The 26,535-nt window shown below is 43.2% G+C and overlaps 1 protein-coding gene across 2 annotated transcripts; it reads right to left on the bottom strand.

The window, feature by feature from the left end:
* On the bottom strand, window positions 1-26,329 carry HIPK1 (homeodomain interacting protein kinase 1). 2 transcript variants are annotated; one of them, XM_080367814.1, is made up of 16 exons: window positions 26,072-26,329; window positions 24,254-25,331; window positions 18,494-18,617; window positions 16,146-16,265; window positions 15,303-15,389; window positions 14,283-14,467; window positions 13,818-13,980; window positions 13,211-13,433; window positions 12,208-12,329; window positions 10,525-10,659; window positions 7,834-7,973; window positions 7,472-7,654; window positions 6,682-6,897; window positions 6,166-6,404; window positions 5,640-5,776; window positions 1-4,631 (listed from the first exon to the last, which is right to left on the bottom strand). In XM_080367814.1, the coding sequence occupies exons 2-16, from the start codon at window positions 25,327-25,329 to the stop codon at window positions 4,146-4,148; spliced, it is 3,636 nt and encodes a 1,211-aa protein (XP_080223940.1). In that variant the 5' UTR covers window positions 25,330-25,331; window positions 26,072-26,329; the 3' UTR covers window positions 1-4,145. The 2 variants fall into 2 exon arrangements, with proteins under 2 accessions (XP_080223940.1, XP_080223939.1); XM_080367813.1 differs by having other exon boundaries at window positions 7,834-7,976; window positions 26,072-26,327.
* Window positions 26,330-26,535: the final 206 nt, after the last annotated feature.

Genomic DNA, 26,535 nt, shown 5'->3' with positions numbered 1-26,535 from the left:
TAGAGTACAGAAAATTAACCCTTTTTATTGATGCATTGCAATTGTTCTACATTTTTACCATATTATGTAGAAAATACTTAAAATACAAGCTACTTTGTAAAACCAAAGACAAACATTGAATCCAAAGATAAACTATGTTTTCACAATGGACCCTTTTCCCATATAGTTAGTATTAAATTTTTAAATATCTATTTCTTTTGTTAAAATGATTTTTACATACCCCCTAAGTACATCAGCAATACAAACATAGATCAGTAATTGTCAGAAACTACCTGTATCTAGCGGCTTGTAAAAAGGAAGAGCACAACCATAAAAGAAAGTTAAATTTTACACAGTAACTAGCATATCAAATACATTTAATAAAGTAGGAATTCCATTGCAATATCAAGGATTCAAGCAGAAATACTAACATTACATATAATGTACTGCTACATGTAGTGAGATAGATATATTTCAAGCTGAATCTGAAATCACACATTATATAAAGTTTAGCAACAAACAACCATGTGGACATGCGGCACCATTCAGAAGTTTAAATAAAAAAAAGAAAGCAGGGCTGTGCCAATCCTGTCATTTAGAAGCAATTTAGTCTTGTGTACTAAAAGAAATTGCTCAGTCAGAGGTAAATTGCTGCATCCATCAACTAGGTGCTACGCAGGAAAGCCTCGGCAGTTGCCTCTGCAGCGGCTATCATAGCTGCGAACACAGGTCAGGTAAGAGGAACAACTGACTTAGTTCAAGAATCACGCAGACAAGTCTAGATGGGACCACACTCATTAAGTATTCAAAAGGTGAATCCCAAACTAGTTTTAAAATAAAAGGACTCCAATTTCTATCCAAAGATGGCACATTTCTTTACAGAATAGGTGTAGTGGCTCTGATGACGACAGTTAATTCGTTAGCCGAATTTGAAGGCTGGATATTGGAGGGAAGAAGGGATCTATCTCCTTAGAGCAGACTACCGGACACTTAGACTGGGCAGCACATACTGGGGCCAGCCCGGGACCCACCACACCTGCGGAGCCAGCACTGTGGTAAGACCTGGCCCTGCTGGGACGGGGTGGTGTTCGCTTGGCTTCTGCTGCGCATCACAGAGGAATTTCAGGGTAATCAACAACCTGTTTTGAATGGAGTATGTTTCATTTTACTTATGCCGTTTCCATCTCGTCCTCCCTGTACCAATACTTTTGGAAACTTGGACAGTGGAAGAGATGACAACGTGCTTTGTGCGCACACTTGACTGTTTAATTATGTAATAGGGACCCTAAATGGTCATTTTAACCTGCTTTTTTTTTTTTTTTTTTTTTGGGGGGGGGGAGGTGGGCAAGCTCTTCTCAGAATTACTAGTAGATTCTGCTAGAGGTCTTTTTTTCCTGTTAGGACTTCATGGAAAACACTTTACTATTTGTGAAACAGGGAATGTTTTCCCAAAACACAGGAATGGGAGCTTATTTTGCCTTTGATGGAAAGGCACAACTCTGTACCCAAGAGGTATCTCAAGGCAAGTACTGAACACAAGCAATGTAATACAGAGAAAAGTAAGAAAGTGCCTACAGCAACAGATATCATCGTTTACACCAAAGATGTGGCATAGCAAGATCGGCTGGTTATCCGCACATTTACAGAAGTGCTCTGACTAAAAATACACTGAACAATGACGTCGCTAATGCTACTGTCCAGTTCCAAAGTCCTTGATCCCTCTATCGAAAGAGTTGCCAAACCTTTAACAGTTCATCAATTTTGGGTCAGACCAGACTTTCTTCTATCAATAATGTGGAATTTCAGAAATTACTTTTGCGCTTCTTGTCACATACTGGTCAGAGAACTGGCCTCTTTTCCACTGGGACAGAACATAAACTGGGATTCAAGGTTACCAAAACCTCTTATTGCTGCAGTAATATGACCGCTCAAGCCAGTTTATCACCCATTTGGACAAGATACTTAACCTACGTACTGAAGATGAGAAATAATTCCTAGTACAAGGGACCCAAGAAAACAAAGTGTAGTTTAAAAACCACACCGATTATCCAAAATGAGTATTTCCTCTGAACACTAACTAGGGCTAGAGCTGACAAACCTTCCCAACAACTCCACATTAGCAGTAGCATTACAAAACTTTTTAATGGTATTATGTGCTTTACAGCAGGCTCTCTTTGGTATAAATATTCTATCACCAAGCTAGCAATATTTTACAAGAAATGTCTGCTATTAACGTGGGGGAAGGTAACGCCATACTACCTAATAAAAAGTGATTGCACATATTTAATCACTTCTGCAATATGAGACTAAACATTCCAATGCATTCCCAGCACTACCTTATTCGAAATGCACTGACAGACATCTAACAGTACATGTGCCATTTCAAGGAAAAGCTTTAAGGAAACATCGCTTCACTCCGAACAAAAATGTAGCTTTTTATGATAGCATTAAAACTGAGAACAATGCACCTATGCAACATACTGCTGTTCTTGCTGTGGTAAGCTTAGTGAATTGCTTCAATTCGACGGGGGCTTGCTGGTCCCTCATAAGGCAAGCTCACTGTAAACTCTAGTCACACTACATCATCATTTAAGGCACTACAATAAGGGGACACACCAAACAACTCTTCATCACACATACCTGTGCAAAACAAATCAGAAGGTATCCTTTCCTCTCATGAAGCTCTACTCCTCTCTCAGTGCTACAGTGATGAGCTCTAACCATTGCATTATATCACATACATTCCAACATGAATCAATTCATTTTGGTTTAAATACAAAGGATACATCAACTCCATCCCCAGGAACGTTTAAGATTTAGACAAACACTAAGTACAGAGTTCAAGTATAATCACTACACATTTTGATTACAAAGACAGAACGTTTGGGGTTAGCAGGAAGTTTTGCTTGTTATATTTTTCTAATCAATATGTACATATTTCGTTTTATGTAAAATATTAAAACACCACCAATACAAAACCTCTAAAATAGTTTTAAATTCAGTAATAAACTTTAAAATCTGGATTTTTTTTCCTTTTTTCTTTTTCTTTCTTCCTTTTTTTTTTTTTTTTTTTCGATTCCTACATGCGTGTACTGTATACAAGTCTTAATAAGAGCGCTTTAAAGTAGCTGTTGACATATCCAGGAGGATACGCTCACAGGAGTATAAAAGGCTGTACACATCAATACAGTGATGTTTCATTGTATTTCAAATTCAACTCCCTCCTAAACAAATCATGTGAAGAAAAATATTAAGAAAAACAGAACAAAGAAAAGCCCTGTGCTTCTGTGAAGGAATCCAGCTCCGTTATAGGGCCAGCATCTAATAATTTGCAGAAACCAAATTTTAGATCAATGCTGCACTATTCATTCCCAACTGAAGACCACAGCATCCTGACAAAGCTGCTGAGTTCTGTTACACAGTAAAACCTTGAATACAGTTTAAAAAACTTAGAAGAGTTCTGCAATGAATACAATAACAGGTCAACTGTGTTATGGAGATACAGAATTTTCAAGAAAAGACAACAGATTTCAAGGTTTACACAGACTCCTGAATATGTGATGCTGCCAGTATGAGGCTGCTGCCTCTACCAGTCCTTAAACAAAGCAGAGGAGTAAACAAAAAAACCTTTGACAGTAACATATATGGAGATGTAATGGCTTTTGCAGAACCAGCAATTTGTTAAGAGACAAAGTAAGTTAGAGAAAAAAATGTTAAAATAGATTTTAAAACTGCCCCAGCAACATAACGAGATAAACATGCATTACATTTTTAGTGGCAACATGGATTTGTGCAAGCTGCTAAATATAATCTGCTAGTCTGTTTAAGTTATACAAGTTAAAAAAGTCATCAGGATCTGTCTTCCAAGATGCTGATTTCCTTTCCTCTTTTGATTAGCACAACATAACAATTTTAAATAAATGTGACCATGAACTTTTTAAAAGCATCTATAAAAAGTAAGTAAAATTTAAAAAAACTTAATTAGTGACCCTCATACTGGTAACAAAGCACGCTGCTCAGTGACTGAACGCACTAGAGACTTTTTTGAATAACATACAACCACATCAGGGAGAAACAAAAACCAGACAGTCATTACCAGGTAAAGGTTCACCTGAAATCCTTCTCCAATCTCTCAGGCCTATTGCAGGACAGTGCTTTACTGGGAACTACAAGTACGAGTACTGGTTGATCTTTGTAGGGCTCAGCGGATATCCAGTGTAAATAGCAGATCCTCTGGAAGCACCAATATAGGACTGGGGAGCAAACTGGTGTTGGTACTGGGCAGGTGGAACATTTGCAGAAGTCAGCAGACTTGGACCAACACTCACAGGGACCTGGTGGACAAGTGTGCTAGGGTGGGCAGCGTACGTGGTGTGCCGCGAAGAGCCCTGAGGAGAGAAGAGGTGGGCGATGGAGGTGGTGGAGCCCAGTGTTGCAGCAGTGGTTGGAGCATAAGTGTACATATGTGGCTGGCTGGACAGGTGTGCGTTTGCCGTTGCTGCTGCCAGGTGGGGATGCACTGGGCTGCTGTGCTGAAACGTGTAGGGAGCCTGAGAAATAGTTGATGTGAGGGGGGCCACATAAGCTTGCTGCCTACGTGGGACAGCATTTCCACTTCTCTCCTGTGAGGCCAGCACTGTTGTTTGCTGGTTCTGCAGGGAGAAGAAGTAAAGAAGGTTAGTGGCTATCCTCAGGGAAAAGTGCAGGGGACAGGAGGTGAGCAAGGAAGGGTCAGTCAGAGCCTTCCGATCAGCACCTCCATGTAGCTGCAGGACTGACACTCCTAGAAATCCTCCCTTCCCAGCTCTCTGAAACCCTCACGTAAATTTGGGAAGGGTTACTGCAGTTCTGCTGAGGCAAAGGTTACACTTCTCCTCTACAATGGGATCAAACTGCCACACCCGGGGTACCACAGTCCAAGTGTCTGCAGATCTGAAGACTGACCGACCTAGCCCTTGAACTCCTCACACATCTGTTCTGCACCTCAGTGAGAGTGGCAGCAGGGCTGCCCCACTTCAGCACAACAAAGCCTGTCTTGTCCCCATGCCAGAAATTAACTGGAGGTGTTAATGCTTCCTCTCTTCTGAAAGGCTACTGCAGCTTGACCCAATGATCAAGAGTTGCAACGCAAATTGAAGTGAAACCAATCTCTGAAAGTTTCAAGGGAAGACAGGTGCTAACTGTTTAGTTTGAGAGACAAGGTCCAGCCTTAACCTCCTGGTCAGGCCTTTATGAGAAGGTAAAGGAAGGTAAGGAAGAGAAGAATCTCCTCATACTGTTGAGTGCCTTCAGTGCTACTCTAATTCAGCAGCTGGATCCTGGTGTCGCTTTCCCACCCAAGTATCAAGAAGGCCTCGCTGCAAGACAGGTATGACTAGGAGCACAACTAAAGAATACGGACATAACCATGCTTCCTTCTCCTGCCCTCTGGTACAGAAACAAAGAATTTGTTATGAAGTTGAGAAACTTCGCATATACTCCCTGTGGAGGTTACCCTACCCTGCACAGCCAAAGGACAGAATTGGCTTCAAAGAATTAATGAGGTAGCAGCTAACAATCCTCTTGCAATCAAGTCATTCTCCCTGCCGTACAGCATGATGTTTCTAAAGCAATTCTAAAGCATCATGTTCAAAGGTCAGCAAAAGCCATGCAGCACTTACCTGGCTGAGATTGAGAGGCTGCACACCGCTTGTGACCACGCGATGTGAGCGGTACCCAGTAGGTGTTATACAGCATCCTGATGACTGCCCGCTCACAGAGGCCACTGGCTTGGTCTTACTGGTGCTGCTCAGGATGCCTGAAAGATTTCAAAAGCTTAGCCCATGCTCCCCTCTCACACACCGTGCACTATGATAACCAGCTTAGGTAACCAAGGAATGTACAGGGGCTATTTCCGTAGCAGGGCCTTTTCTTCAATTATGATTTAAAATCTGATTGTACAAGAATCATTGTGAATTTTTACAGATCTTTCTAAATGCAGCCAAACATAGAGGAAAGGTAAATCTATCAATGAAACTGAAAACAGACCAAGGCTTGCAGTCTCAGAACAGCAGCTGTGAAACCTAAAGCTGCTGAAGACCCACTGCAGACAGTCCAAAACTGTGAGAACAAAGCTGTCAGGGACAAGACAGCACCTGAGCCTTAGCAAAAACTACTGAGCACAGCAACCTACGAGAGCACGCCTACCTGAAGCCTGGGTAGCTACAATGCAGTCATTGAGCTGTGTTTTCAGTGGCGGCACAATGATAGTCCGAGAGCTGGAGCTGTCAGATGCTCCTCTACTCGGCAGCTCCAGGGCACCGCCTGTACTCCCGAGAGAGGAAAGTGGGTCTGTGGCATAGGGGCTGTTCAGGGAGGAGTCGGAATCAGGGGAGTCATTAACAGTAACGTAGCTGATGACATTGGATCTCTGCTTCATACCCAAACTGCAGGGGGAAAAAAACCAAAACAAAACGCAAAAACATTCTAGCTTTTCCCACAAGATACAGGGGTTCTCCCTCTAGGATCTCATACCCTCCCCTCCATAGCAGATGAAATTCTGATTAACTAGAGACACAAACTGCAGACATAATGCAGAATTTTCTGTCTTACGCAGTGCTTCTTAGCCTAGCCAGGGCTTTGCATGTAGTGTTCTCCACTCTCCTTGACACTTGGGTTGAGCTCAGGACAAATCAGGACTGGCTGCTGAAATGATCTTCCTACCTGGCAGGTTTGTATTTGCTGTCCTCTTCCTCATCAGTGTCGCTGCGAATGGTGATGACGCTGACAGGTGGGCTTGGAGTGTCTGGGATCACAATGGGCTGGTGCTGTTCCTGCACTGGGACGAGCACGTTAGAAGAGGAGGAGGTGGAGCGCAAAGGACTGCTCCCAATGAGCGAGTAAACTTGAGAGGGCATGGTCTCTAGAGTTGAACTGGGCCTGACGGAAAACCAAAGCAGTATTCAGTTTTGTGTCAGCAGGCTGGGACAAACCAGCACCAGCATTAGGAACAGCCAGGCTCCAGCAGGCTGGAGCACATGTATGAGAAGAAACATCTTGAAATACATAGAAAGAACCTCAGCACAGACACTCATACAGGAGAATGCTGCAGAACACATCCCAGAAGAGAGCAATGCACTCAGTGATGCTCTGAATGGGACTGATTCATCTGAACACTGCCAGAAACCTGCCACCCCTTGTTCGACAGCTGTCAGTTCTGTCACTTCTATTGGTATGGCACCAACACACCCTGAATGTGCAAACCCCGCCTTTGACCAGTACAGTAAAGCACTTGGTCAACCACGTCCCCTATACTCTCACCAAAATTAGCATTGCTTGTATCAGTGATTACAGTGTGAAGACTTTTTCCGAGATATCTTTAAAAGCAACTGCAGCACATAAAAAAGCTACACAGACAACGCCACCGTGATCAGAAGATCAGTTTTTCACACCATAAATAAAACCTCCACAAACACACCCACAGCCTTTCTAGGACCGGGAAAGGAAGCCTTACTTGGCAGCGCTTGGTACTGGCTGCTTGTTCTTCTTTGCTGGAACATTGCTGCTCTGCTGCTGCCTAACAACATGAGCAACTCCAACATTCAGAGGCTGCGCTGTAGCTAATGTCACGTGGTTGGTCAGTAGTGATGGCTGCTGCATGAGAGTGCTATACTGATTTCCATGGGAATGTGCATTCCTGGAGCAGAAAAACAGAAAGAAAAAGACCCAAATCCCATGGCTACACTGCAGGAACTGCAAGCTGCACCGAGCACTGCGTGAATCTGAAGGGAAGGGAGAAATTTTGTACATTGCAGGCAGTACTGCAGTGGCACGTATTTCCATTCAGCACAGAGCTGGACCCTGTGCAATCCCTACCTCCAGTCAGCTAATTGCTGGCTGCCGCTGATCGTCTCTGGAATCACAGTCGCTGGCTGAACGGAGTTGTGCAAAGCAACCCCTGGGAGCTGCTGCCAGGTAGAAGGAAGCAGTATCTGCTGGGTTCCCCCAGGCCAGGCCTGCTGCAAAACAACAAACAGATACACAGATTCACTAGATTTCAGTTCCTACAGGTGAAAAGAGATTTGTTCCAAGCAACAAATGCACTTGTGTAGATTGTTAGCTTGCAGAGATAACAGCACATCATTGCACTTTCTCAAAAGGTCTCAGTACAGCAACACAACAAGAAAACCAGAGATACAAGCTTCCCCTGACACTTCACTAACCTTCTGTATCACAGATGTTACCTGAGGAGAAGAGTGTTAATACTGTACTGCACAATGCAGCCAGATACTGCAAGGCCAGACGCAGCATGAGTGTTCAGGACTGTTTTGGCATGTAAGTTTATGCACACTGCTCTGCTGAAGGATTCCAAAATAGGAAGCCAATTTGGTCCTTTCTGTTTTTCTGGCTTAAAGGGCTCATATTGAGAGAGCTGAGACAGTGTTACTGTTGTGGAAATTCACCCTACCTCAACTAAAGTATTTAAGAAAAACCACACTAAGAGAAACATTTAGTTACAAGGGAGATATGTGAAGATATTTTTAATTCATTAATATTATTAATGTTCCTGTCCAAATTGACAAAACACAGGTTTTCTCTGGAAAAAAACCAAAACCAAAATAAATTTGGCAGTACAATATTTCTATGATTTTGAAAATACATGCCACTCTTTCTTGCAGTTTAAACTGCAAAACCATAAACACCTGCTGTTTTAAATAAAATATTTCTGCAAGTAACAGATCCACTTATTACAAATGCCAGTTCCAAACAAGAAGCCTCCAAAGCAGAGAGCTGCTAAAACCTCTGCCAACATAAGCGGAATAATAATATTAAAAAAAAAAAAAAGAAGAAAAAAAAAGAGAAACATGTTAAAAGTCACACCATGCGTCTTTCCAAAAGCCAACACCTGCACAAGACAAAGCAGAGAGTTTAATACAGCAAGATATAAATTCCCAATGAGAGGCAGAAATCGGGCCTTCCAAGCGACGAACTGTTTTGACAGAGGAAGGACAAAAATATGCAAAGCTTAGCAAATGGCTAATGCAAACTCAGGGGAAGCAGCAAGGGAGAAGTGTCGGAAGCACTAAAGGTGAGCAAATTCACTCCAAAGGCTCCCAGAATCCAAACAGAAACAGTAAGTCCTCCAGAGAAACTCAGAATCCAGGCTCATAGTCTGGAGACAGCTGGCTCTGATCTCCACTGCTGTACAGCGGAGTTGAACGACAAGTCCACTGCACACACGCAGAACAGAATTTGCCTGTTGAATCAAAAGCCCAAATACACTTTTGACAACATCACTAACAACTCGCTTGTGTCCCAAGCTCTGCTACAGTCACCCCTTGCCGTTTTCAGAGCCCAGATTGCAGCCTTTCAGCAATCAAAATTCAAAAGGAGGAAAGGAGATGCATCGCTGGGCTGATACACCCAGGAGAACCCCACTCTCCTGCCTTCCCATCCTCAAAACCAGAAGCAGTTAACTTGGTTCAGAAGAATCCAAACAAGTGGGTTTTAATTTCCGTACAGGTATGACTTGAGCAAACTCCACTTCAGCAGAGGTCTCCCTCTTGGAAGAAAATGACACTCAAACTACGACTTTAAAGCCACAAGAAACAACATGGTTCACATAATGGAATGTGCTTTGAAAGACATGTGAGGATACCAGCACGTAACCGTGCACTGCAATGTTTTCATAAGCTTCACTGATCTGATTCTGGAGTTTCACAATGACTTCTTTGTGGCACCTGCAAAGTTGTTCTGATGCAGGTGCCAAATGAATACAGAAGAGGACAATTTTGAAAACATACATTTCTTAAAGGTGTGTTTTAATTCCCTTCCCCCATACTTTTTAAAAATTGTTCCAAATAGCCTAACAGCTAGCTATTGCCAATTTGGATACTAGAGCTCACCTTTAATTTCAACCAAGAAATACATATGAACTGAAAGTATCTGTGAAGAACAGTATCTTTATCTGGATGAAGTAAGCTACCTGCGATTTGCTATAAATAATAAAAGGCCAGAAAATTATTGTCAGTGTTCAACAGAGGTTAAGAGAAATCGACTGCTAAAGCAATACATTAAAGAATTTGCTATCATTAGAGATTTTAGCCTGGGCTTAACGACCTGAAACATTTCTACATGCAAAGCAGCTTTACACGTGTTGAAAAACAAAACATACTGCTAACTTGCCAAGTGGTTCAAATTCTGGCCATCCAGGTACCTGTAGCAGAGTCAAGCTAAAGACTGATTCCTTTGCATTCAACAATCAAAAAGCAAAGATAGGATAGTAAGCAAAGAACAAGAACAATTACAACTCTTCTACAGTATCACTTAGAAGAGCTTTTTAATACTAGGCTAGTAAAAAGTAATAGTCAATGGATCTGGATTCTTTACAGAGCCACACTAAACGTCAGAGTCAGACAGTGCTTCAGCAATGTTGGGGAGGAAAACAACAAGACATTAAGATGTAGCAAGAACACAGCCACAAGATGGCACATGCTTCCATGCCCTCTGCAAGTCTAAGTTAAAACAAAAACTCAGTTAGTGAACACAATCAAGGGAGGCAATTACCAGTACTGCTGCCGTCTGTTCTACTAGCGCTGGCCGGCCGGCTGCGCAGTTCAGAGTAAAGGGGACCGCATACTGCGGCGTGATGGTGGCTACTTGAGGATGAAGAGTTGCTACCATTAGTGGTGTACAGCTTCCCTGAAATGTAGATCAGGCAGTGAGTGAAACACACGTACTGATGCAGGTAAGTGGGTTCAGCAATAGGGCCAGAAAAGGTTTCACCTCACTGGCATTCTATGGTGCTTGAGCAGACTCCAGAATTGCAATGAATGCAGTGAAACCAGAAATACCCAGACCCTCCGGGCACGTTCCTCTAAGCACTTACATGTCCCTGAGGGGAACATGAAGAACAGGGAATTTGGGAACAGGATCTCTCCGATGACACATTTAAAAAGTAAAAACGAGATAGTGTTCAGCTATTGATACTTGACTTGGTCCCAGCAAGTTACACTACATATGCTGCGCTAACTGTTAACACAGACTGCACCCCTAGCAGGATGCAGCATTTACTGTTGTACCTCCAAACTCACACACAGTACTCTTGGAAAAAGATAAACTACGGGATTTACTAGAAGGCACGGTAGGTCTTTTGTATCATCAAAGCACAAAGTTACCTGTGATGAAACTATCAAGACATATATTAGTCCATCAAATGTCCAATTAAAACTAGATTCTTAGTGTACAATTTGCACTCTCAGGAAAAGCAGGTTTTTGATTCCTGTCAGCCTCCTTCAAGTATTCTGCTTTTTGGATACCATTACCTGTATAATTATGCTAAACAAACCAGATCACAGAATGCCACCAAAATTATTTAGACCAAACAATCTAAAAATTACTCCTCTACAAGTATGTCAGTAAGTACAATATACTGCACTAATAAAATGTGTGTTAATGTCAGCAGAAACTAAAACTATCCAAATAAATAAAGTGTACTTAATTATAAAAGCATTTACAAATTTTCAGTGAATAAAACCTGTGGCTCACTGGGAACTGGCTACATACTAAAGCATTACTAATTGGAAATAAAAATTGTTTTACTTTACGACATACTACTACTATTTACAAAATAATTTTTTAGAACGATTTATGAATTTTGCTATCACGTATAGTTTAAACTGCAAACAACAGAAATAATTATGTCATCACTTTGCATCAATTCACACTAGTAATGTAACTAATTAAGAATTCAGAAATAATTTCATTAATTTAAAGATGGAATTTTAACATGAGTAATCTGTGTTGCCACTTCTGTCCACTGGGTTCTCACTTCTTACAGAAATTATTTCTTCTAAAATTTGCTGCCGTATTTTTAACATGTAGGCAAAACCGTACACCACTACCTACAAGGCAGTGTACACCTGTGAGAAAATACAGCCTGTTTTTAGCAGCAGCAAACTACATATTTATTCCCGTTATTAAATAAAACTCCTAAAAGCAGGGAGGGACATAACATAAAATAGTTCAGACTTCAAATATTACAGAAAAAACAAAACAAAAAAATGCTGTCTTAGAAGTGATGTGCATTTAACGTTTCAGAGTTAAATGAAATTGCACTCACCCCAGCATCAGAGGGGCAGTCAGGTTCTCCAGGATGGTGGTAGGAGTTGCAGTTAATTCTATGGGTGTTTGGGGGTTTTTTGTTTGTTTTTGGTTTTTTGTTTGTTTTTGTTTTTTTGTTTTCTTTACCTGCGTGAGAACTCCAGACTGGATCTGCAGTGGCTGTGCTGCAGGTGCCTGTGGTACAATTGGGACAGCATTCTCCATCCTTACTGGGAACCCAGAATGCTTTGTAGTTGCCTGAAGTCCAGCTGTGGAGGACAAAAATACATCACTGCTAAGCTGCTTTATTATTCTTTTTTCTTTTTTTCCCTAGTTTCTTTCCAAAATCAAATTTGTACCAGGTAAGGGCAGAAGACAGGGTCAGATGAAGAGAAAGAAAAGCTGTTCCCTTTGTCCAAAGCGTACTAATAAAACACCAGCTGAAGTAAGTACTTCTGAAGTCCCAGTATGCCAAAGGGCAATGATGGACAGTCCTCAAAAGCTTGGCTCTGTTGAAGTCCATAGTCATGTTTCCAGAAATACAGATAACACAGACATCTAATTCTGTGTGGCTTCAGACTATGTTCAAAGTTCAAACCTTATACTACCAGTTCCACTTCATCCATAACCGTACATATCAACACAATCCAGATATAAGCATAAACAGGGAACTTTCAGGATTAACAGACCCATGCTTGTGCTAATCTCACTTTTTTTTTTTTTTTTGCAAGCTGTGAAGACGTGCTGCAAACAAACTACACAGCTGTATCAGTGCCTGTGAACCGAGACTCAAAGACCAGACATTCACTCCTGACGTACAAAACACAGCATGAGACTTTCTTATTTTCAGATAGGTCTGGCTCCTCTGTTCACTGCTTTCTGTGGAATGCTGTTGTGTTCAGTTTGGGGGGAAAAACTGGTTGGGCAACCAGACCAAGACTGCAACCTAGGCAGGCAAGATACTGTCACCTGTTCAAGCATGATCTGGAAGAGACCCAAGTGTCTACACACGTCTGACCTGATTCTGCACTTACATCTGATGCAAGAGGACAGAGTGGTCTTCTGCACTTTCTCAATTTAGTGCAAATTACAACTTCTCTTTTCTACCTAATAGAAACCACAGTATCACACAAAGGCTTTTTCCGCTTACTTTGAAAAGCAGGGGGACAAACAATGAAGGTTTGCTGGAATGGGTCAGTCTGCGTGCAGATCTGGGTGGTTCCAGGCTGCAAGGAAACACTCTGTTGTGTCACTCCTGCAACTGGTGCTGCAGATGATGGATACAGAGCAGACTGGTAGTTTAGCAGCGAGACGTCTGAGTTTGCCAGGGAAAGAGTAGCAGCAGCAGTAGAATTGGAAGCCAATACACTGGCCTAGGAGGGAAAAAAGAAAAACAAAAAAGAAAAAAAATCAGATTACTTGTTATAAAACAACAGGAACCATCAGTATCATACTATGAAGTAAGCACCAGGAAAATGTTTCAGGTAAAAACAGAACCTGTTATTAGGTTCTGTCAGAAAAAACAGAAATTGCAGAAACTTTACTTATGTTCCTCAACTGATAGGCAAATATGATTAGGTGAAGTAAAGAGACTGCCTTGGCCTAAGTTTTGAAGAACTGAATTTCAAGACAAGACTATAAATCCTGGGGAGTAATTTAAATACAGTGGTTTTGCAGAACAGGATTTGGTCTGATGGAACAAAATTAAGATGACTCTGTTTCTTTGACTAGTATAAAATAGCTAAAAGATGCTATACCTGATTGTGTACTGTATTGAGCTGGTTGTTAAAGCTCATCGTCAGATTTGTGCTTGTATTAGGAGCAACATGAGTCATGAATGGGCTTTTAATCTGATTCACTGTATCATACATGTTAACTCTTCGCTTGCAGATCTCCATATTTTGAAAGCAAGATTTCACACTGAAAGACAATGACAGAAGGAAAATATCAGATATGTAAAACCAGTACAACAGAGACAGAACAGATTCCCATCTTTGTGCACATGCCTTTACGTTTAGGTTTTGGCTTTTTTTAAACCAACAAAGGATGTCCTAAAACACGAAAAGGAAGCTTATGAACATTCCTTTGCTTATACATGCCATCACTATTTTCAGATCAGCCAGAAACTGCAGAAAACAGCATTGACAGAAAGCAGAAAAGTGCAATGTCGTGTTTCCAGTAAGCCAATCCTGAAACAAAATAAGAAATCTAAGGAAGCCTACTGATTACTGTGTGGGAAATCCAGTAGGTGTGTCATTGTAACAAAAGGATGGTTCAAAGTCTTCAGTGGAGTAATTCTCTTATCTGCATCAATTGTCAACATTTTCTTCAACAAATCAATATATTCCCTTCGGTCAGCCTTCTCTGCCAACATGTCAGTCCCTTCTAAGTCTGTAGACATATTCACCTTGAAAATAAAGTGAGAGTAGTTCACACAAACATAAAATTAATCGCTACATAACAATTCAGTAATTTCACATCATGCAGAAATATTTATTGAGCACTTCTGTTTCTTAGCCAGCTTAATTTCAGACACTACAACGCTAAAACACAATCTTTCCCTTGCCCATTCTATGAAAGACAGTCAAACTTGCACACTGATTTCTCACTTGGTCTGTTCAATAGATACCAACCAGGCTTCACTCTCCACTGCCAGGCAATATGCCCTTATTTTCTGTGTGGGGCTATAAGGGGCTGGCAAATCAGAGTGGCAAGATTCTATATTCTCTGCACAGACGAAAAGTGGTAACAGCTATAAAAGCAACAGAAAATTAAGACCAACATATTTCAAGACTCAAGGCCTCATGATATTTCAAACAATCAGATATTCCTTCATTTTACTTCTGAAAACAGAATGAAAAAAACAGAACGATCTGTAGTTCCTGTCAACATTTCCAAAGTCCAGTAAGAAGCCCAATCCTGTAAACACATCTGAAGGTGTTCAGCTACTGCTCCTACTACTCAGCTACCTCTAGTGACAACAGGCTACGCACACTTGTTGCATCTACCAGATCAACACCTAAGAAAAAACAGAAAATTTCTTAACAGCTTCATAATTAAAATTTTGATGGTCTTTAATACAGTGATTTCTGATGCAAATTGGCTCCATGGAAAACCCGTATCAGTGCTCTCAACAGCATGCAGAAGAGGACTACTGAAGCACAGGAGCCTCTTTTAGGGATCCCAAATAATGTATGTAATTAATATGATAGTTATCCGTGTGTTACAAGATTTCCACACACCTGCGCCATATCATCCAAACAGTTGAATATATATTTCCGAGCCTCTTTTGATTTTATTCCTGTCTCCAACTCATGCTCTTCTGGGGTCTATAAAAGAAAGCAGTTGTTAATACAAAGGTATCACATACTGATAAAGAAAAATCAGCAAGAAAGAGTTGAGCCAGGTGATCTTTCGCCTCTTTAAAACAAATCAAGCGCCAGTAGGCCAAACCAAAACACCCATGGCTTCTCATTTCCTCAGCTGGAAAGATCATTCATCACAAAGCTAAATTAACAGCAGGATGACTTAATTTCAAGGCTTCGTTAGGTAGTGCAGTAGCCAGAAGAACTGAAGATTTCTGATTTAGGAAAAGAGGCTATAAATATTTTAAACCCCTCTTTTACAAAAGAGGAAGAAAGGCAAAATCCCCTTCCTTCTGCTGCTCAGATTTAAAGGCAAATCAAGTGTATATCTGACTCTTTCCTGTCCTCTGCCAATACATAAATAAATTTCTGTTAAACTAACACAGACTATCATGAAATACTCCCCGTTTTACTTTTTGTATTGTCAGGAGATGACACACTTCACCAAGACTGAGCAGGCCGTAATAAGTAACCATTATCTCAATTACTTTAACACCCACTCTTTGCTGGTACTATCATGCACAGCTGCTATTGTTAAGATGAGTACCAGGAGGTCTGTACAGGTTCTGAAATGAAATACACAAATCAGCTATATTTGAATGGCATTTCACATCCAGTCTTCACTCAGAATGTTTTCACAGAACACTAAAACTAGGTGTGAATTTACGTGAAGCCCTCAATGAACAAAAGAGAACTGAGAATTAAAAAGACAAGACAAACCTTTAGCCTCCAAAGTGGGTATCCCAAATTTGGATCTCTGTTAAAAAACCTGCTTGTTTTCGTTCCTGCACTGAGAAGATACTCTGCTGGAAGGCCTTGAGTTTGTGAAATATAACGGATCTAGGAAAGAAAATTAAAAAGAATGAGGACTCCCAATATAAAGAACTCATAGCTAATGGAGTAATTATCAGCCAGGTTTGTTCACAGCAAATAGGAAATAACACGTAAATAAAGAACGCCCAGATAGTCCCTTTAATTTTGCACTTTCAGCTATCTCAAGCATTTATAAAGACACCTAACTTTTTCAATCATATTATCTGCAGAAATTTTAGGTTTTAAATACATCTTTCTTATGTTACAGAAATATTATTTGTACAAGTGTATGTGAGCAGCCTGTAAGCTTTTGATATGTGGATAAAGTAACACCAACAGTCTAAGTAGTACATATTTTAGGAGAAAAATACCACCATGTACGTATCTGTAATTAAACATGTAAGTATCCAAACAACATTGCTGTGGCTGGCTACATGTACTCTAGGTACATGATTTAAGAATAATGTCATGGTGAAGCTCTCGCTGACCAAGAAAGCAAGGCCAAACCTACAGTACAATCAGGTTCTTATATTCCCAGTAACATTTCATGTACTTCACATGTAACAAAAAAGTGGCTTGGAATTTCGGAAAATGCACCTGAATAGTTGTGATGGTATCAACAAAACACTGGTAAAGAGCTAACAAATAAAAAGGTATGCTCAAAAGGAAAGAAAAGAGCAAGTTATGAAAAAGCACAATAATAAGCTCTTTAAAATATTCCAAATACTGCCCAACTGCTAACGCTATTTGCTCTTAAGATGTATGGTGAGAAATGTGACATTCATGACTTTAAAGAGGTCTACTTTCAAAGTTTAAGGAAAAAACCTGTTAAGTCTGATTTATAAAATGAGGACTGGAAACACAGTGTTAAGGTAACTAGGTTTTGTTGGAATTAACAGTTATAGGTCCTTTAGCATGTCACATTTCTTATTTGCAAAACTCCTGCTATGCCACTGTGGCGAAACAGATGAACATTGCAGGGCACTTAACTCACTGTTACAGCTTGTGATCCGTATGAATTTATTGACTCACTTTTCAATTATGCCAGTGCGAATCTGAGTGTCTGCAAGTGAGTATTTTTTGTATCTACACAAGAGTTCAGGTAAAAGTTCTGCTATTTTTGTGAGACGTAACTCTTATTTTACAGCCAAAGGGTGTTTCAAAAGTAACTGTAAATCCCATCCCAACCCATAAACCCATTCCTGGAGAGGTCCTCTCAGAAGACCTGCCTGAGCTTTTACTTGCTGCTGCAGAATCTCAGAAAACATGAAAGCAAGTCATCCCCAGTTTTTGAGGGCAATTCAGATATCAAAGTCAACCACATGAAGTCACACCTCACGCTGCATCACAAAGGACTGCAAAATCCTATTAAGCAATGGAAAAAGCACCTCCTCCCCACCCACCTACATGACTAGATAAGGTTCTCAGAATTACACAAGTCAGTGTGCAAGGAAACCGCCATGCTGTACCTCAGTTATTTTCTAACTTATTTTGCTCATTAAGGTATCACTGTGTTTCTTTTGGAAATTTACAGTGCTGGGAAAACGTAAGTTTTCAAACTTAGTAAGTTTTTGTGTATTTTATCACACAAGGAAAAGTATACCAAGCACTGTAACAAGATAACACCATAAAAAACACAGTGGAAAAGTTACCCTCAAAAAAACTCTTATATAGACTTTTTGCCCTTTTATAGGCAACTGACTAGCCCAGGTAATAACGCTAAAGTATCCACGGAAAGAACTAATTAGTTCAAGAAGTCTTTTCGGACTCTTGCCCTTGTATTTCAGGGACAGCTTGGGGCTCACACTTTGCGTTAAAAATGAGGGCTGCTGTAGGTATTAAGAGGCCATTACTGTCTAACATTAGTGTAGGCTCACGCTGTCTCCACACGGAAAAACTGCCCTCATAGTAAAATTACAGAGAGCGTTTCAAGTCAGGGCACACACCTCACTTCTGTTTTGACAAGAAGGTATTTCAACAGCTTTTGGGCTTGGAAGCCAGGGGTTAACCATAAATTGACTCTCTATATTGGATAACTACCTTCAACTGAAGTTAAAACACAGAGAACTCCACGCTCTCCTGTACAACAGAGACAGGCAATGCGAATATCTCCGAGAGAAAATGAACTTAAGATGACAGATAACAGTGATTTGTACTAGATGAAATTTGATGTAGGATACACTGGGTTCAGAGGGTCCAAAGACAGATCAGTGTGGTTTCATATGAACATCCCCACATCTGCCCCATACTCTCACCTGATCGTACTCAGATGCTCCCGGATACAGAGGCCAGCCTAGAAACAGCTCCGCTATCACACAGCCCAGTGACCACATGTCAATAGCTTCACAGAATGGTAAACCCAGTATGATTTCAGGAGCTCTGTTGGGAAGAAGAAAAAAAAAAAAAAAAAAAAAGAAAGAAAAAGTAAAAACATCCAACTCTGAAAGCACGCAGCTCTTTCCCATAAATCACTCTGGATAATGTCCCTCCTCCTCTCCTTCAAGCACAAGTAAATCCATGTGAAATGAAGTGATTCACTTTAAAGCAGAAGATGTTTCCTCAAGTGGCCTAACAGATCCCAATCTTTTTATCACTTAGCAGCACGGCTGGATTCGCTTTATTGACATGGTGCCCTCCAACTCCTAGGCGGCCTTTATGCAGCTGTAAGATGAAGTGACTCCTTCAGTACCCAGTTTAATTACACCTGACAGCATGTATGGTGTGAGGCGTCCCTGAGATGGCACACAACCTACCCTAACAGAATTGGGAAGAAAAGTTCTGGGAAATGGCGCTCAGACTCTTCTCGGAAGGCCTCAAGATCACAGGTAACCAGCTGCAGAAGACTGCCTATTCTCGTGTGGAAAAGAACAGCATCTGCAGAGCCAGAAAAAGGAACCCTTCAGAGAGCTGCTTAGGTTTTCACTCAGGGTTTGTTTGGAGAGGTTTGAGTTTGAAATGGATGGAGAGAACACAGCTGGAGACTGTGACTGCTTTGTAAGGTTGTGTTACAGGTTTCTGTGCACTGAACCACACCTAATGCAAAATTTACCTGTCTGGCCTAGCCTTTACAAGAAGATGATGAAAAAAACTCAAACTCCAAGCAGGGTTTGCTTCTGCAACCAGGTGGAATTTCAGGGAGATTTCTGTCCGAAACTGACTCAGAACACAAAAGGATGGTTTAGTACAACTCTTCACCTACACACAGTTCTGAAACAAACCAATGCCCTTCTGTCAGGCTAAATTCTGGTCATATATTTGCATAGAGCATAAAACCGAAGTGCTGCAAAAACCATGTGAGATGGTGTGGGATTTTACTCCGGAAAGTACAGGAAACTCAAAAACCTTGATCTTCTTCATGCATAACTAACACAAGCGCAAAGGAAGACAGAAAAGTCCTAAACTCCAGGCTATCTATTTTCTGGTTGTGACTCCTGTAGCATGCCCCAGGACCTGCATGACATTTCTTGCGTTGTGGTGTGGATATTTCAATTTAAAAAAGGCTCCGAAACCAGTTCTGACCTTTCTACAAAACTCTAAAAGAAATACCCAGGGCTTGTATAATGTACAGGTACCAACAGATCTCCACCAACAGACACTCACCTTCCTCCACTGTTCAGCCTGAACATACCTCCCAGCTGGCTCGTACATGGCAAGAAGTGACTCTCCAATTAATCACCCTTTGTGTCGTGGTGACATAGATTCAGCTTTTGTTTTAGGTGACTACACAACTACCATTAGCCAGTCTCCAAAACAAATGCATTCATCCCAGTTGCCCAGGCACAGTGCCCCTGAGAAAGCACAAGATCTATCAAAAAGATAGATAGCTGAACCAGCCTGTTGCTGCAGCGGTCATACCTATTCTCTATTGTTCAGCTTTAAAGCACAGAGGACCTTCAGTTATGTCTGAGCCCCTCAAAAACAGAGCCCTGATATAGCTTCAGTAATCAGAATAATAGATTATCTAAGCTAATACATTCCAACCCTTGCGCTACCTGACACTGGCCTGTTTCTGCCTTCTTGTTTGTCTATCCCTGGCAGCAGCCAATTTTGCAATGATTTCGCATACATGAAAATATAAAATTATTATGCAAGTATGATAGGTATCCAATATTTGAATGCTGAATGTCCTCCTAAACATTTCTATTTTAAAGAACTACACTAGAATAGATCCAACTTTCTATAGGCCAATAGCTGCAGACAAGAGGAACCCACTTCTCTAGTACTTTGGCCTTCACAAGCAGAGCAAGCATGATGTAGTCATTCACACAGGATTTTCAGAACCCTGTGTGCCATCAGTTTTCTAGCCATTGTCAACTGTATTGATTCTCCTGATTATCCTACTTATGCAGGTATTTCCAATTTAGATAGGATCGGCCCCAAACTTGTCATATAAGGAACACTGCACACAAGTTTTCTCTGTTTGGTCTGGCAAACAAACTAATATACAAGTGGTTTGTGGAGTAAGCAGAGCATGCTAGCTCTTCACATGTGCATTAAAAAAATCCCACTGATTTCAATGGGAAGAGAAGTCAGTGGCAACAAAAGCTGGATGTGACGGTTTGTTGGTCTTTACCTACATACTGGAATAGACTTAGGTACTTCAATACCAAAATGACAGCAAGTTGAACTCTGCATTTTATTCCCTGAAACTAAATAAACTAATTTCTCACAAGCCACCTGATTTCATTTTGATTGCAGGACAGAGCTGGTAAATCAGAATCTCTCTCACCCCCTTTTACACCACTGTAATCAGTGGCCTTACGAGATGCGAGCTGAAACAGGACAACAGGCAGAGGTCACTTTCATAGCTGGTCTGTAGGGGATTAAAGTGATTTTACAATCTTAAGCTCTTTGAAATAAAAATCAACAACATTCATTCTTTGCACACATGCCTGCCAAACTCTAACTTCCAAAGCTGGCAAATATGCTCCAGCACTCTCAGAAGAGAGAAGACTCACAGCAGCTACAGAAAAAGTCAAGACTGACTTTCAGCATTTCAAAACACACCATGCTTACACCTGGGTCTTCAGCCCTCCCCCTTGTGAAGAACGAGAGTAATATGAAGCTTGTACAACCAGCAATGCAGAGAATAACACGATCACCACTCAGAGCTGGATTAGCAAGCAGAGTTAGATTTGGCAGCACACACTGCTGCTTCCCAGGCCAACACGACTGGGGCAGAAGTAGGTCATGTAGCCCAAAGCAGACCTAAGAAATACTACTGCACTCTGCAGGCTCCCTCAGCCTGTTCAGTCCTTCGGCTTCAGTTTGCTAGGCGCCTCTACACTGACCCACAGGAAACATCGGGAGGTAGGGATCTGAGTAAGACTCACATGATGGCTCTACTTACATGACATAGGACACAAGTAAACCTCATTCTCTGAAGAGCAGGGGGATCGGTCTTCACAGGGATCTTTCATTTCTGCAAGCTGTCTGCTTACTTCTATTGCTTATCCTCCCCAAGGAGGACAAAAGCATCCAAACCCTTCCACACCTGACATAGCCAGCACATACTCTAGTTTTCAGGTCAGGAATTACTGCTAATAGATCTCAGGACTGCCACAGAAACTAGTCACTGCATAGAAGCATGACTCCCAGAGTTAGTCTACTCCTAGTCCATGCCTGGCTTCAGAGTCAAAGAATTCTTCACAGGAACTTCTACCTGTGCTTTAAGTCAACCATATTCCAGCAGTAAAACTGCCCCTCTTGACCAGGGTTACAGGGCAGAGGCAGCAGTAACACCTGCAGAGAGAGGGAACCTGCCTCAGCCCTGAACACATTTGCCTGGACAAACCCAATACTACATCCCAACTGGACGGTACTGCAGGAACCACACATTGCGACCAATGCAAGCCATCCAGCTGCCAGTACAGTCAGAACCTGGAGCGAGCAGGGCTGTTGGACAAGATGACCTCCAGCAGCACTAAGCATAATTAATTAAGGAAGGGTTTTTTCCCTTCAGGGTGTGGGGGTGTGCTTGTACATATTTTTTTTTATATATATATATATATATATATCAGAATATTCACCTTACAGCACCTGAGTTTGGAGGGTTTAGATGTCTCCACAGGAGACAGAGGTAACAAAAGTGCCAGCAACAGGTATTAAAAACAAAAAAGTGAACACAGAAGAAGAAGTCTATTTCTAATAGCTGACAGAGAACTGAATGAAGAATTGGTCTATGCTGTTTAATAAAAAACAGCAATGAAAAAAAAATTTACAACATGGAACTCATCTGAACACTAATTTAATGTGAATATGGTTAAATAATCAAGTTCTCCCACAACAAGCTGGTTTCTACACTATCTCCATAAGTTCCTAGACTATGCATTTTAGTAATCATCGCTATTAAACTAATTACATATCACTAAATATTAGATTTCCACATCACAGCATTCTTTAACTTCAGTCAAGCAGACAGTCTTAAATGCTGTTTAATCTCAGGTTATTTGCCTTTCTGGCAGTGTCAGTCACCCTGCGTCAGGGAGGCGGAAGTGGCTTGGAGTTCAGCGCCATACACAAAGATGAAGCAGACAGCTTCCTTCCAAGCAGCCCCTTTAAGATACTAATCATCCCTTGCTGCTTCTGCCTCAGCCAAATCTGGTTTTTGCAATACCAGAAACTGGAAAGCACTATATGCCTCCCCAAACTCTTTTGATCATGTGTGGCAAGTCAGATAGAGCAGATTCGTGATCAGTGGTCACCTCTTTCAATGCAACAACAAAACTGATAATGTGTTTTAGACAGTGAGCATTTTGACAGAACTACAGCACACAGAAGACAACTGCATTACAAAAAAACAAGGATCAATAGTTTGGAATTGGAAAGACTAGTACCAACAAGTTGAGTGAAGATTAAGAGGAATGGATTAAGAAAAGTCTGTATCGCATGAAAGAAATGGCACAGACAGCTGATACTCTTGTGTTGAGGAGTAAAAAAAAAAAACCCAACCCCAAAACGAAGGGGAGAGGGATACAGGGAGTATGAGGAACAAACAGAACGAGCCTACAAGCCACGGCTTTAAACTGAAGCTAGGAAGACGTGAAAGACATCAAACAGGGCAGACACACAGGGTGGGGTGGAGTGTCTCAAGTCCTCTGTCTCCCAGCTGGAAGGACTAGATACTAGTTAAGTTTTGCGTCGAGTGAGCTCACATTCCACTGAAAGCAACCCTGACAACACAGCACAGCCTTTTTCATGTTCCTTTAATGCCAGAAGTTCCTTCTGCATCCATTTATTGAAGTCTACTGCTACTTATATTGAAATACACACTATTAACAGAACGAAGCTGGAAGAATAAGTGAAAGAAAAAGCACGGCTTTCTTTAGCTACACAGTTTCTTGACTTTTTAACATTTTTGCCCACAGTTTATTTTTAATTCTTAGACAGGAGTAGGCTAGAAGCCACTTCTACATTTTGCTAACGGAAGCAGAGATCTAGCTCATTGCTGTTTTAAAAGAGCTACAGGTCTCATGAAAGCTTGACTTATCAAGGGTTGACATAGGAAGTCATGCGTTCATGAAGAACGCAGGTTTGGAAAAAGATGGGACCAGAAGAAACAAGACAAAAAGAAACTGGCATGCCTTTGACTTCTCTCCCTTTGAAATGATCATGGCTAATGAACTAGTTTCAGGTCATGGCAAACAATCCAAAACGTACTACTTAATTACCAGCATACTACTTCGCCAGTCTACTACTTCACACATCGTCACAAACTAGTGACAGGGTAAAATCAGCTTCCTGCACTAATCTGGGACAAAAGGTAGGTATGGGACTGCATATTATGTCACACTCACAGAGCAGAAGTTCTATTTATTTACATACAAATTTCAGAAGAAATCTCCAGGAAACATGCTGGACAGTGGACAGGCTGATCATTTCCTCCCCCTCAACTGGGATTAGACCTAACGGCAGAAGAGTTAAACTTTTGTGGAAGCAAACCCCTAGCACCTCATCAGTATCAGCTTTACTTTGCTTGCACAGCGTATGAAAGTGAGCGCACTGTCAGCACTTACCTGTAATAGCGTGACTGCAAGTAAGTGGAGCACACTGCTTTAGACACGTGGCTGGCTGAACCAAAGTCTATCACCTTCACTCTGTAGGGCTGTCTTGCAGGATCCACCAACATGATGTTCTCTGGTTTCAAATCAGCATGTATCAGACCTAAGCTCTTTAACTTCATCAAGGCAGTGGCCACTTGCTGCAGAATTGGCCGGATGTATTTCAGGGGCAACGGACTGAACTTATTTTGCTTTAAGAAATCATATAAGTTCTGTTCTAGCATCTCAAATACAAGGCATGTATGATTCTTGTGTTGAAAGCACTCATAGGAGCGAACAAAGTTATATTCGTCAGCATTCTCACTGCTCAACCGAGAGAGGATGCTCACCTCTATCTGGCCCTGCCTAGCATAGGAAGGATGGTTTTTTAGGATTTTGATGGCTACAATCTCCTTCGTGCTACGTTTCCAGCATTTCGCCACCTGCCCAAACGTCCCTCGGCCCAGGAATTCCAAGACCTCGTAGCTGTTTGTCATAGAGCACAGGATCTCATGCTGGACCAGCTGATAATCTCCTTCACCACTGGAACTGCTGCTTTTAGTGGTTACCGTGGTGGTTGTGGCCGCAGCACCCACCGCAGGTCTGTTTTGCAGCATGAGAGGTGGATGTTCCTCAATTATCTGCACACTACCGTTGCTGTCGACCTCTTCACTTTTCCTTTTTAATCCACATTTTTGGTATGGTTCCAGTAAAGAAACGTTGCTCCTATGCGTTAGGGTTTGGCTGTTCTGGAAGGAAGCTGTGGCGCTGCTGCCTGTGCTGTCAGCTGCTGTAACCACAATGTGCTCAACTGAAGGAGCAGGGAGAAGGAGGTTCTGATCGTAAGCAGGGATGCTGAAACTGGCTACCTGATGAGAGGAGCTTGCTTGCCCTTGAGCTGCTGGGAGGTTTTTGCTGTGGGTATAATACTTGTCACTACTGCTCTGTCCTGAAACATCCCAGACAGAGGGCTCCACTTTTAGTTTCTTGGCACTGCAGAAGGCACTCGAGGATACTGACGGAGGGGAGAACACCTGCAGCTGTGAGGCCATACCTGAAAAGGGAGAGATAGAACGCATTAGGACTGCTTAGCAGCAGCAGGCTGTCGCGGGATGGGATCTTCCATCGCACAAAAACCAGAATGACAAGTATTTTTCTAAGCACCGTGTGGTGCCTGCCGCCCAGGAAGGCAACCTTTTGAACGGCGAATCCCACGGGCACCCACGGAGCAAGGCTCCCTGGCAGAACGGCTGCGGCTGGCCTTGCTGCCCATGGCACCGGCAGCAGGCCGCTCTGTATCTGGCTTGCTGAAGGCCAAGGAAATCCGGCACGAGACGGGAAAACGGTGCTGAAGGACGGGAGACAGCACGGAAGTGCCGAAGCGCAGAGGGAATTCCCCTGGCTCTCCCTGCCCGCCGCCCCCGGGCCTGTGCCCCCCAGCGTTGCCACAGCAGGACGGGCGGGAGCCCCGCGCCAGGCTCGCCGAGGGCGAGAGCAGCGCATAGCAACGCAACGGCCCGGCCCGGCCTGGAGCACCGCGGCTCGAGCTCTAGGGCCGGGCCCGCGCCGCCAGCCTGCTTGCCCGGCGCGGCGCGAGGGCCAGGCCCCGCGCGGCCCCCTCGTGCCCCGGCGCGGCCCCCCCGCCCCGGCGGGTGCCCAGCCCGCAGCGCCGCCCCGCCGAGTCCCGCCGGAGCGAGGGGGGGCCGGGCCTCCGCCGCGCGGGCGCTGAGGCGTCCCCGGCCCGGCCGGCCCGGCCCTGCCCTTCCGTCCCCGCGCCCCGCCGCCCGCACTCACCGCCGGTGGGGGGTTCTCAGCCGCGGGCCGGAGCTGCCTGGGGGACACACGGGGGTGCGGAGCCCCGCAGCGGGCGCATCATAGCCTCGCCGCGGCCGCCGGCCCGGCCCGCTCGGCCCGCGCACGCCGGGGGGAGCCCCCAGGCCGCTCCGCCGCCGCCAGGCTCCGCCGCGCCCTCACGGCCCGGCCGGGCTCCCCCCCCCCCGCCCCGCGCCGCTGCCGCCCGGGCCCGCGCGCCCCCGCCGCGCTCCCGCCGCGCCGCTCCGGGCCCCTCGGCCGCCCGCGCCAGACTGAGCCAGCCGAGCCCCGAGCCGGCCAGGCGGGCCGAGCGCCGAGCCCGCCCACGTGACCGCGCACGCCGCCGTCGTGACGCGTGCGGCCCGGAAGCGGCGGTCGGGGGGAGCTCAGCGCGGGCCGCGGAGACTGCCCCAGGCCCGGCGCCCCCTGACCCGGCACGGGCCCGG

This window comes from Falco punctatus, assembly GCF_963210335.1.
Source record: "Falco punctatus genome assembly, chromosome: 17".
NCBI lineage: Eukaryota > Metazoa > Chordata > Aves > Falconiformes > Falconidae > Falco > Falco punctatus.
The sequence above is the reverse complement of the archived record's forward strand: the minus strand, read 5'-3'. Positions and strand labels throughout refer to the sequence as shown.

What these genes read in the sequence shown, in the direction of transcription:
- HIPK1 (XM_080367813.1), bottom strand. Translation starts at nt 25,329, where the DNA reads ATGGCCTCACAGCTGCAGGTGTTCTCCCCTCCGTCAGTATCCTCGAGT. An exon ending in TTGCAGTCACGCTATTACAG is followed by an intron (nt 18,618 to 24,253) that starts GTAAGTGCTGAC and finishes TCTTCCCAACAG; the next exon opens with AGCTCCTGAAATCATACTGG. An exon ending in AGCAAATACAAACCTGCCAG is followed by an intron (nt 6,405 to 6,681) that starts GTAGGAAGATCA and finishes TTCCCCCTGCAG; the next exon opens with TTTGGGTATGAAGCAGAGAT.